The 13,397-nt window shown below is 33.7% G+C and overlaps 1 protein-coding gene across 1 annotated transcript in view; it reads left to right on the forward strand.

Moving 5' to 3' along the window:
• Positions 1–13,047, forward strand: part of LOC144450611 (sushi, von Willebrand factor type A, EGF and pentraxin domain-containing protein 1-like) — a 28,457-nt gene extending 15,410 nt beyond the window's left edge. Inside the window, exons 12-20 of the mRNA XM_078141255.1 lie at positions 1,388–1,663; positions 2,372–2,649; positions 3,575–3,755; positions 5,024–5,185; positions 7,408–7,614; positions 8,070–8,350; positions 10,525–10,732; positions 11,654–11,820; positions 12,464–13,047. Of these exons, the coding sequence (XP_077997381.1) occupies positions 1,388–1,663; positions 2,372–2,649; positions 3,575–3,755; positions 5,024–5,185; positions 7,408–7,614; positions 8,070–8,350; positions 10,525–10,732; positions 11,654–11,820 (1,760 nt within the window). The 3' untranslated portion in view covers positions 12,464–13,047. The remainder of the gene's footprint in view (positions 1–1,387; positions 1,664–2,371; positions 2,650–3,574; positions 3,756–5,023; positions 5,186–7,407; positions 7,615–8,069; positions 8,351–10,524; positions 10,733–11,653; positions 11,821–12,463) is intronic.
• The last annotated feature ends 350 nt before the right edge of the window (positions 13,048–13,397 follow it).

The following is a 13,397-nucleotide window of genomic DNA, read 5'->3' on the forward strand; positions in this document are numbered from 1 at the left end:
AAAAATCGGACCATTTCATCTCTAGCTGGCTTAGATTAGAATTTCACTTGCCCGTAGTTAGTCAAGACAAGACAATTATCAAGGCTATCATCTAGTACAGTTACTTCTATCTGTTTGTGATGTATTAAAGTCTTTGCTGGTTTTAGTTTAAATGGTATTGCATGTCTAGCGTAATCATTCATGTTGACGATTACGATTTGTAGCATCCAACTTCCATATGTCTTATATAAGATAATATGGCAATCTTAAATCTTAGGGACTGTTCATTTTGTACGGCTAGGGGGGGGGGGGCGGCAAATTTTTGTTGTCGGTTATTAAAAAGATAGACCCCAGTATCCACAACCAAAAAGTGATGACCCCCCCCCCCACTTTGATAGGAGGAAAATATGAGGACCCCCCCTCTACACACACACACACACACACACACACACACACACACAGGGTTAAAACACTATGATACAGTTATAACAAACTAATGTCAGAATGCACTATAGTACTACTGAAATTGCGTTTTAGTAATTTTCTGAAGATTTCAATAATAGTACACTTGCAAACTGCTTTCTATATAAACAATTAAACAACCTTAATCTTTAATATCTTAAATGAATCACAAAATTTTGGAAGTAACATGCAGTTTTGAAAATATTCCCATTCTTAAATGTTACATAAAGTGGTATCCGGAAGAGCCATCTGCCAATAGATTTGGAGTTAGTCTTATTTATTTACTTTTGGCCCAAAATGAAGATGTACCTTTTCATCATTTTGGTACTACATTTATCAAACACAAATAGTAGTATACCCATCCAGGTTACACGTGTACCTACATTTGGGTACAAAATTACATTAATTTCATGTACTACTTCACCACTCAATTCTTTTTGAAGTCCAAATTTCTCATGACTACATCAACCACACCAAATCATCTTGACCATTGAAAAACAATTTTTGCACGAGACACTGATATAGCAAAAACAATGCCATGAACCAGCATCATAATTATTGACTTTGGATTATCTAAACCTCTCCTCAATTCCAAATCCAAATCTAAATTCAATGTATGGGACTAATACGACTAATTTGATCACCAAGGTTCATATTGAGGTATCTACCAGACACAAGGATAACATGAAAACATCCCTCATACACAGTTTGCCCTGAATCTTGCCAGTGATAACAAAAACTTACACAAAAGTAACACATACAGAGTAAACATTGTCTAAGGGATGTTTGTGTTCTTTCTTTTTTGTAAGATTGGTATCTCATTATATTTTATTTACTCAAACACACTTCATTCCCTTTACTATTTGTTTTATATTTGACGATTGTACAAGAGTGAATAAGTCAAATTTCGTACAATTATTACTTTGTTATATTTGTTTCATTACAGAGTATATGTGTTCACCTAAAACAATTCCTGAGAACGGAGCGGTAGCCTGTACTACGTGGGATGTTGGTATTGGTTGTGAATTTACTAACCTTTCCGGTAGCCAGATATGTGTATTGCTCTGTAATATAGAGTATGACTTCGAAAGCCAACCTGCTTCCTTATACATTTGTCAATATAAAGAGAAAAAGGGGCAATGGGTATGGGCATTAGAACCATGCCATGAAGATCAAATATTTCCAGATAATTTTGATTATCAAAAGTCACCTAATTGTACAGGTAAGTTTTTGAATTTAGAACAAGAAATTAAATACGTTTATTATATTTGTGTGGTGTGGTGTGGTGTGGTGTGTGGGGGTGGGGCTGATGGTGGTGGGGAAGGTGCTGAATATGTAAAATACATATGGTATTGTACATATTAAAGCATTAATCTTATAGAAGAACTGGCATAAACATATGAACGATTTTATAACAAAATTCGGCATTATGTACAACATCTCCTATGCTATATGTCTTTAGACGACTTTTGATAACAGTGAAGGCATATATTGATGTTCACAGCATGCTAGAATAGTTGAGAAATGTCTCGAGTTGTTTATATTAAGATCATTAGTAGAAAAGTTTGTTAATACTGTCTGTATGTATGTATGTATGTATGTATGTATGTATGTATTTATATGTATTGTAATCCTAACTTTACTTTTCATGGATTATGTATTTAATTAATGTAAACTGTGTGGATATGTAGTTTGTCTTTTTTCTGTCAATGCAACGAAAATTTCATGATCGACATGACGAATAAAGTTATTATTATTATTATTATTATTATTATTATTAAAAATTACATACTTCTTATTCGTGAGCTTTCGGGCTCGAGTCCCTGATCTCTTGATTCTCCGATAACTGATATTTTTTTGGCATGCAATAAAATAATCGAACTCAATACTTTCCATATTACAAACCTTTTCTTTTCTTTTCCATAATTAGAGCCATTTGATATAAATGATGTTAAAGGTCAGATAGACTTCCAGTACTTTGTAAATGCGTGTACTACAGATAGTGGAAGCCAGGAAATCAGAGACATACTTTTCGATTTTCTGATAGATATAACAAACACTATAAAAGGTGCTACTCATTGTAGTGATGAAACAATATGTAACGCGGAGGATGTTGTTTATAACTGCGGTGCAACAACTGCTAAACGCTCACTGGATACTGTACTACGATTCACAATTTCTCTAGAAGTTAAAAGACTACACAACCAGGTATGCTGCTATCCTGTTTATACATGGGGCACAAAATTGTTCTAAAAGGCCTCAGTTCGTATATTATTTGGAAAACGGGGAATTTATAAGTGAATTTCGTAGAATTACATGTTGCACATGACTGTAAAATGCATAGCCTTATATTGTAGGTAAATTGCTTGTGCTAACGGTGACATATTAGAGGTATTAAATGCCAATGTACTTACAACTTTCGTACACATTGGTATGTTGTCAATTGACAGCCTTCATTACATCCCACGCAAACAAAGTTGAATGCATTTTAAACTAAAAGTATGGAATTTACACTCTCGCTGGTCGTTTCACGTCACAGGAACGCACATATTCGTTATTGGCTGTGCCCAAAATATATTATTTCTTCATCAGTTTTTCCTTCCCCGATTGCACAATAAATTGTGTCTCTGGACTGTTAAGGTACAATTATAATTGTTCCCAATATGTTTCTTCATTGAGCCGGAAAATTCTGATGACGTTAAAGTTTTGCTGCTGCTCTTTTAGGTCACTCGTATTGTTCTTGGCTCAACGAAGCCAAAGTATTTGGGAGCAATGCATAATACTCAATACACTGTATGTATGTATGTATGTATGTATGTATGTATGTATGTATGTAAACTTTATAAAGGTTTGTCACAAGGAGTACGATCAATTCGTCTACCTGACTTATTAGGTCATCCCTTAAAGCAATGCAATTGGCAATGGTATTCAAAAACACGTGCTCTTGTGAACAAATCGTAGGTTTATGTATTTCATCCGAAGTTTTGAATGTTTAAGTGAAAAGCTAAACTCATTTTTAAATAACATTTCTCAATTCCCTCCTCTCTCCGTTACAAAAAACCATTATGGCCAAAACAGTAACAGCAACTTTTTAAAACAATACCCCATTTTGTTACTTCATATGTATAAACAGATCTATTATGGTGAGCCAGACCTTGTTGATGTACTTGATGAAGTGGTGACGTTCTACATAACAGAGGTTGATGCATTTATTAGAGGTATTGATGGTATCACCATACTAGGTGCTGAGACCCCGGAGGTGGATATTGACGTTGATTGTCGTCGACGTTCGACGTTAGAAAATGACAAATGCTGTAAGTTTAATAATAATAATAATAATAATAATAATAATAATAATAATAATAATAATAATAATAATAATTGCGAAGCTTTGTGAATGGTGGAATGCTTTTACATAGGCAGTTTAAAGGGTATCAAAGTATACAGCTATGATAAAATTAACCTGGTATCTGTCCTCCTTTAATGGTGACATTATATTTTATTTATTTATTTATTGATAGTGATCACAAAACTATCCTAAAAGCAATGACATGACACTTGGCATGACATTAAAGGACTTCTGAAAAGAATAAATGTTTATCATAAATGACAGTATTCGAGATATTATAGCAAGCTATTTTGCTATTTAGTTTTTTCCACATAAATTGAATTATGGAGTTGATTTCTAAGGCCCCAGGTCTCTCGATAAATAGAAACCTTAAAATGCACGCAATGTACAGTCAATTTCAAAATATCATGTGGCTCTTTTCCATCAGTGTTACTCTCTACTCGGTACTCGGAATCGACTTGGACTTGAAAAAGAATTAGCTCAGACTACACACAGGGTTCATCTGGTTAACCTGGATCATTTAAAAGTAGCCACGGAGCAGATCGAAGCTCCTTGCCTCAGGCCTAGCTATTGCCTCCCGCTCTCTCACTTCCATTCATTCATTTCAACATTAAATTCTTCTTAACACAAAATATACGATACTGAAATGATTGGGTGATAACATAATCAGCACCATAAATGAATAAAACGGAAGTGTTGCCGTCGCCTTAATTCAATGCATATGATATTGAAACAATGTGATCACGTCATTGTTCTTCCAGCTGCCTGTAAACAGTCATTATTTGACATCGACGATCTTTTAATAACTTTAAGTGCTGTCATCTTAGAAGAGTCCTATTCGCGAAATGCAAGCATTTGTTCTAAGTATTAATTCATGTCAGCTGGGAGTCACGGTGATCTCTCAAAACATTGAAACTTTGCGAATATCAAAAAGTTGCGTTCTGTCATCTGTAATAATACAACTTAGCCCAAACCAATAACAAACTGGACATGCTACACTTTCAGATAGTAAAATTGAATGAGTTCAGTTTCTTGCTACATTTTGTCTTAGTGAAGTGAACGTCAAATATACACATGCCATCATACATACAGACATCAAATGGTACCAAGAAAAACATTGACGCCTGATTATGTGTATGGAGTTGCAATATATTTAAATGGTTGATTTCAGTTAATAGACTAAATGTGAAATTCGCTATAAATGGTGTAACAAAACTGTTTTTTAATTGGCAGTGGTTTGTGGACAAGGGTCATACTACGACAACACCACTGGTGTGTGCCAAGAATGTGCAAAGGGGTATTTTCAACACGAAGAAGCAAGCACACATTGCAGACAATGTCCCATTGGTACTACAACAGACAGCTCCGGATCCAATTCAATATCTCACTGCAAAGGTAATATTTACCAGCGTACGATGATGTAAACCACGTTTAATGCTTACACACGACATCTATAATATGGGATCACGAAATGAATCAGTTACTACGAAATCAGAAAGACTATACACTTTCAATTAGGCTACAAGGCACTTTGTTAAAACTCACACAACGTTCTTAGTTACGAACCACACAAACTAAAATATAGTCATTAATATTGCAAAATCAAAGGGTGCATGTCCTGAAAAGTTACTGAAGGTGGCTTTTATTTTTAATGAGCAATTTGCATACTTAATTATTTTAAGTAATATGAAGAGTGCAAGCTTCAATTCCTACATAATTTGATGTAAGCGTTCATAATACCAGGGTGCATATATCTTATAAAGGTTATTGACGAAACACATAGTTTTAATGCCTCTTCTGCATAATTAATGATTTTCAGTAATTAGGCTATATTTTAAGAATGCAGACTGCAAATTCAACTTAATTTGGTACACGTATTGATATCATAGTCCAAGTGCATTATACAGTTTGCTAATGTAGTTTTAATAACTTATTTGCATAATTAATAATGATAATTAAATAGAATGCATACTTTAAATTCAGTATAATTTTGAGCATACTTCAAACATAACTAGTCGAACACGTTCTGAAAAGCTTGTCGATGTAGCTTTTAGTTCTAAAGACTTTGACAGTTATATCTGGTATAGTATAAGACCACCAAACTAAACATCATTCAAGACAGGGAAAGTGACGAAAACTATTCATACCAAAATGACACTATGTTCAGTACATTTAAGTACACATTCATGACAACAACAATTATAAGAGAGTTTATACCCTTTTACGATGTGATACATTTTTCAAACATTTTGTGATTGCTGAGTTTTTTTCTATTTTCGAATATAATACAAACATTACAAAACCAAAGGAAGAAAAGTAAGAGAAAGCCAAAACCGCAAAAGTAGAAAAAAAAGAAGAGCCTAACCCACTATAGCAAGTATAGATTACATTTAGATCAAATCATGGTAAAAGGAGAGATAACAAAAAGCTGACTGAAAGCTGTATTACAAAAAGTCCTCAAGACTATCAATTATCTTTTCTGTCTTTAGTTCTTATGCATAATATTCTAGAAGCTTCTTGTAGTACCTAAATTTTTCAGCAAGGACAGTAATGATTGGTTCAACTTTGCTAACTTTGCAACTATAAATATATCTCTTAGTCAGTAAACAGATAATAGTCCAATTGTAAACATTAGGGTTTGTGGCAATAACACCCAACAATATTTCTTTTTCTGAGAAAGTCGTATTACAAAGATTAAAAAAAAGTTCCAGACTCGTTTAACAATTTGGCAATCATAAAATAGATGCCTCAAAGTTTCAGTTTCTAAGTTACAGGAGGTACATCTCTCGTGATCAAGGAGTTTTCGAAGGAAAAGACATCTATTTGTACAAATTATACGATTGAGCATTTTGTACTGAAAAAATTGAAGGGATACATCACCTGTAAGTTTTTTAATCAATTCAAAGTAATCCCCAAATTCATCTTTTGAAGCATTACAGAAATCGCACCACTTCTCCACACATTTTGAGGCTTTATCTTATTGTTTTACATTTAGTTTCTAAAAACTTCGTGTACATTGTACTGATACCGCAGATGTCAGGGTCGTTTTTAAAGGCAATGGCGATCAACTCTGCTAAAATAATGAATATAAATAGGGTGACAGAGGATCTCCTTCTCTTACTCCTCTACTTAGGTTGAACAATTGAGAGAAATAACCATTATTTAAAATACAATTACTGGATTCACTATAAAAAGTAGTAACCCGTTTCCTTATCCCTTTCTCAAAATTACAGAACTTCAAAGCATTATCAATAGTTGCCAATTCAATTGAATCAAAGGCCTTTTCGAAATCTATCAGTACAAGTTAAGCATACCATGAATGTTCTGAATTTTAGTTAACTTTGGTTTAACACATAGTTTTCACCAATAAAGCGACCTTTGATAAAACCTTTTTGGTTGGAACTTATAATATCGTCTAGCACACCCGATACATGTCGCAATTGCAGAAGCAGCAAGCTTATATTCTGTATTTAACAAAGTGATTGGTCTCCAATTCCTGATATCAAGCCTGGTCTTTCCTGGCTTTGGAATACAGGTAATCAACCCTCTACATTGAGAAATAGAACATTTTCCAGTTTGTTAATACTTGGTTTCAAACAACATTATCTTTCCTTTAGCTGTATCAAATGAGTGTCCCATGCCACATCACCCTGTCGACGGAATTTTCACATGCACACTGCCGCCTAATCCACCTGTTTGTCACGTCGAATGTCAAGAAGGATTCGACTTTGCTAGAGAACCAGCGGATAGATATATATGTGACTATTCTAGTGGTTGGAAAACTGAACCAGTCGGCATGGACGAGTTACTTCCTAATTGTGGTGGTAGGTAACATTCTTATGCCTTACATTGTCATGCATGGCTGTTCAAATCACTGACACAATGTTTACGATGAAGAAACAAACTTGCATAATCAAGGGTTTCGATTTCATTTATATTTCATTTCTTTAACCATTTTCTTATAGAGTTGTATATCTGAGTATGACACCAAGCTATCATTAAACAGTACAACATCATATAGTTCATTTTATAGTGATATATAAATGAGAATTCTTTCAAACATAATTGCCTATGTATGTATGTATGTATGTATGTATGTATGTATGTATGTATGTATGTATGTATGTGTGTGTGTGTATGTGTGTGTGTGTGTATGAATGAATGTACGTGTGTGTATTTGTTTAGATCATGTCTCCATTCAGTAACATTTGAGTGGGATGGGGGGGGGCTATGTCTTCTATGAAGACTTGTGACTGTTATCAATTTATTCTTTGAACAGAATCATCTTTGGTAGAAGTGGCACGAAAGAAAATAAAGGTCGATTTTTATCACACGGATTGTGACAACAACAACATAAAGAGGGTACAAAGCAAGTTCAAGAAGACATTTAAAAAGTCCTTTCTCAACAAACAATGTTTACCCAGTACGATTTGTGACATTAAGAGGGTATCAGCCGAATGCACAGCATTGACCAATACTAAGACAATAAATGGCGTTGAGTATAATGGTAAAATAGACATCAAATTTTATATTTATGGTAACATCAAGAACCCCTCAAATGTAAGTAGATAATGCATTATTTAATAGTTTTTAAATTGTTAGGGCATCACTTTAAAAAAAAAACCCACAGCATTTTTTTCATATTTTATCACGTTATTTCTTACTGTCTTATCCACTTGCTGCTCTTTGTCTATGATAGTAACAGGGTACGGGAGGTATTAAAAGGGGAAGGTGTGTCTGTGTGTGTGTGTGTCTGTCTGTCTGTCTGTCTGTCTGTCTGTCTGTCTGTCTGTGTCATCATTTTCTAAAAATCGGCTGGCTCAATTGTAATGAAATTTGGGATATATAATCTTTAGGGTAATAGCTAGACCTGATTAGGTTTTGAGCCAGATCTGTTAATGTTTATTAGAGAAATTTGCATATTAATGAAATCAACTAATTACGCAATATCTTAAGACTACATACTTCAATTTCAATATAATTTAGTATATTCGTTCAACATAACAACATACATTTGTCCTATAAAATTTGTTGATGTATCTTACGGCGTTAATGAATAATTTGCATAATTAATTATTTTTGGTAATTAGGCTATATCTTAAGAATACATACTTCAAATTCAACATAATTTAGTACATACGTTAACCATAAGAAAACACATACGTCCTATCAAGTTTGTTGATGCACCGTACAGTGTTAATGAATAATTTGCATAATTAATGATTTTCGGTAATTAGGCTATATCTTAAGAATACATACTTCAATTCTAATATAATTCAGTACACACGTTAACCATAACAATCACATATGTCCTGTAAATCTTGTTGGTGTACCTTTCAGTGTTAATGAATAATTTGCATAATTAATTATTTTTGGTAATTAGGCTATATCTTAAGAATATATACTTCAAATTCAACATAATTTAGTACATACGTTAACCATAAGAAAACACATATGTCCTATCAAGTTTGTTGATGCACCGTACAGTGTTCATGAATTATTTGCATAATTAATGATTTTCGGTAATTAGGCTATATCTTAAGAATACATACTTCAATTCCAATATAATTCAGTACATACATTAACCATAACAAATTGTGTATGTCATATAAAGTTAGTTGATGTACCTTACAGTGTTAATGAATAATTTGCATAATTAATGATTTTCGGTAATTAGGCTATATCTTAAGACTGCATACTTCAATTTCAATACAATTTAGTACATACGTTAACCATAACAAAGCGGATATGTCCTATCTTTCATATAGCTTAGTTTTAAATAAAAATTTGCAGAATTAATGATTTTAGGTAACTCGGTTGTATCTTAAAAATGCAAGCTTCAAATTTCGTATAATGTGATACGTACATCATAATAATACGCACCTGTCGTATGAAGTTTGTTGCTACAACTTTTTCTTTTAATGAGTATTTTGAATAATGAATGATATTTAGTAATTAAGCAGTATCATAGACTCTTACATACATTAACCTAAGAAAGCACGCTTGTCCAAAAAACAAAGCCTGTTACCATAGTTTTTTAGTTTTATTTATTTACATAATTAGTGATCCCCTTACGGGAGGCATTCAGTTTAAATCTGGTCTGTTAATGCTGTCCCATCCAAATATACCGACACTAACAGCAAGTATGTATTTTATCTTGTTGTGACACGTCAAAAAGTGAGGTTACGCATGACAAATTGTTTATTCGTAAAGCAACAGACAAATCACGTTGCTTTGTTTACACTATTATTATCATAGTTAACATAATGCAGGTTTGGTGTTTCACTCATGGGGCTTTATATTTTTGACACAAAGATATACATATTTTAGCTGTAATTGAACGTGTTCATGTAGAAAAACATACGTAACAGTTCTCTAAGATGCAAAGTCCTACCAGCATTTGTTTATAAATGACTGTTTGTTATTATACCATGCACGAGCCAAGTTGAACAAAAATATGGAATATATATTCTCGTTGCCCTACGTCACTGTTACTGCAGTGTTCGAAATATGAGTCAAAACTTTCAGAATTGTCATTACTTTCCTGATTCTTCTTTGATATTACTGGCGCTGTCATAATTATGTTATTCTCCAATATTTTTCTTCGTTCAGCAAGAAAACATCTGTGACCTAAGGGGTGCCACTACGAGCCGCTAGACGAGTAGTAACAAAGACCTCTTAGGTCACTCGTAAAATTCCTCGGCTAATAAATGAATCTATATTTCATATCTTAGGACGAAAATGTCCATGCAGCTGAAATAGCAGCGACCATGACAGTTCTGGACGACAGAGCAGCGGACTTTGAAAACAAGGTTAATCTCGGCGATTTTGATGTAGCTGTAGGTAGGGGAACACTGCTGATCGTCAAAAGTAACTCTTACTTTGCTCGTCCAACTGAGGAGTTCTGCGTTCATGGATCATTCTTGAAAGGGAACACATGTGGTAAGTGTTCCAACATAGTAATATTGACAATGTAGCATTCTCATTTCATTTCCCATAAACTTTTAATACAACTATAAATTTTGTCATGACTGTAAATATATTATAAAAAACTATTTGTTGCAGAAGCTGCACTCAGTCCATCTACAATTGTACTAGAGAAAGTGTAAAATTGGGTTTGGTAAAAGAAATGACAAGTCCCTTTGTCTACGATAAACGTTATTGTCAACGTCTTATACAATTTGGTGCAGCTATTGTGTGGACATATAATCACCCTGTAATAAGCCAGTTTAAAAACCTGAAAATTCCTCAAAATGTACACTGCAAGATAGTTGAAATCATGAGAAAAGCCACCCCACTTTGAGTACAATTAAACGAGCGGCCCCCATCATCAACATGTCGACAACAACCGTGTTTTTGTCCATTTATGCTTGTTTATAACTCGCTTTCTGCTGTAGTAATTAAAATGTCAAATGTACCAGCACAGAAGAGCAAGTTCGTCTGGATTGGGGCTTTCGGTAGTGTATATGCACACCTCGACAGTATGAACCAATCCTTTGACAATAAGGATGTGCTTATATATGGGACAAAGAACATAGGTGGTTTGAAAAAGGTGTGAAGGAGGACATATATTTCTAACGGGAGGAGCCTTCTCTTATAGGGGAGGGGGACTACATCATAACTTGGCAGGCGCGTACAACACTGTGATTAGCAAAATTCCTCGACGGTTCTCATCATCACATAACAATTCTACTCCGGCGGGTGTCGCCAACCACCTGTCAGTCAGCCTGAAGTAGTATCCAGATAGGTCGGGAAACTGTAGCCATCCAAAACAAGAGAAAGACGAATACGATAGATTGTAATTACTTCGTTATTAATGTCAAATGTTGTTTTCCTAATTTTTTGAAATTGCTTTTTGTATAGTTACCTGTCCAGTCGGGACCTTTGAATCAGGGACATACTGTGAACCTTGTCCAGTGGGTACATATCAGGATGAGGACGGCCAAATAGAATGTAAAGATTGTCCTGATGGGAAGACAACTTCTGGAAGACAAACAGCAAGTTTGGGAGAATGCATAACAGATAATTAGGTGAATACTTTATTATATTATGCTTGGTTAGCAAGCATTATACATTGTGCACTGTATCACCTCTTGATACGTCAGTGTGCCAAACTGTACAAGATCGTGTCATAATTTACCCTTGTTAGAGAAACGTTTTCACGCAATAAACGATGGCTGTATTGAAGATTTTAGCCTCAGTACTTCAAATTTACTGGGACCACATGCAAACCCACACTTACAAATCATCGCGCATTGTCTACTTTTGGGATATTCGATGGCCGTAAACAGGCAATATTGTCTGCCGGAGAGCAGTGATATAGAAATAGCAAATTAAAATTTTGTGTCAGAATAACACATCTGTAAAGAATAGAACAAATGATACAACCACTATATACGTGTTTGTTTCAAATTGTCGTCTTATGAATGTGTTGAAATTCACAACGATGATGCAATAAAATATGTTGTTGACTTTACATTTTTTCCTGAGTATTGGTGATCTGCTGAAAACAGTCGAAAATACAAGGTGGAACACAATCTTGAAATCTCTTCGATCATTGTCACTTAAAAAATAACCTCTAGATAATGTACAACGTGTAAGGTGTAATAATCATATTGATAATGTTTTGTCACACTTTACTAATCTACAGTACCTTTTTCCTTTGCATTTTAGCATGGACAAGATGACGAATTTGCTGTTACACTTGTAGCAACAGAAACATGGTATTTGAAAAATGAAATTGAAAAGAATTTCGAACCGTTATTTTTTCTTCAAATAATTATTTGATTAGGTTTGGTATTGGTTTAACACAATTTATGGTACAATTTCTCTTAGCTATTGCTAGTAGATAAGAAAATATGGAACAGAATTTGTGTAAAATAACTGGTTTGGGCAATTGTTCTAGATGTTAGAATTTGTCTGTTATTATATAGCCGAACAAGAGGTATATGCAACAAAGATTTACCAGTGCTTGTGGACGAACGAAGGAATGGACAAACGAACGAACAAATGAACGAACGAAGCAATGAACGAAAGAAGTTACGGGACAATCCTATGAATATGATAATGGCACTTTTTACTAGTATTTGTTTGGGCTCTTATTCTATATGTTAGAATTTGTCCGCCAGTTACGGGACAGTCCTATGAATATAAGTATGGCATTTTTACTTGTATTTGTATGCATTTAGGCTTAATTTGGTAGATGTAATACTATTAATATGTGTATTTCTTTAGCAAGGTATATATATATATATCTTAGTAAGGTTATAAAGGTATACTAATATACAGTTTTGACTATGTTTAACTATAAGATTACTTTACCAAATATATATATATATATATATATATATATATATATATATATATATATATATATATATATATATATATATATATATATATACACACATATATATATATATGTAGGTGTGAACAATTTTAACTATATTTCGTCATATTATTTAGTTGTCTATTGCCATAGATTAACGTTTTTTGAAGGTATACACAAAAGACTAATTTACCTAATAATAGTAATGGACATTGTTGGCGTGTATTTCTTATCAAAGTATAATAGTAAGGTTAAGACTATTATCATTAAGTTATGGGT

The sequence above is a fragment of the Glandiceps talaboti genome, chromosome 20 (genome assembly GCF_964340395.1).
Source record: "Glandiceps talaboti chromosome 20, keGlaTala1.1, whole genome shotgun sequence".
Classification (NCBI taxonomy): domain Eukaryota; kingdom Metazoa; phylum Hemichordata; class Enteropneusta; family Spengelidae; genus Glandiceps; species Glandiceps talaboti.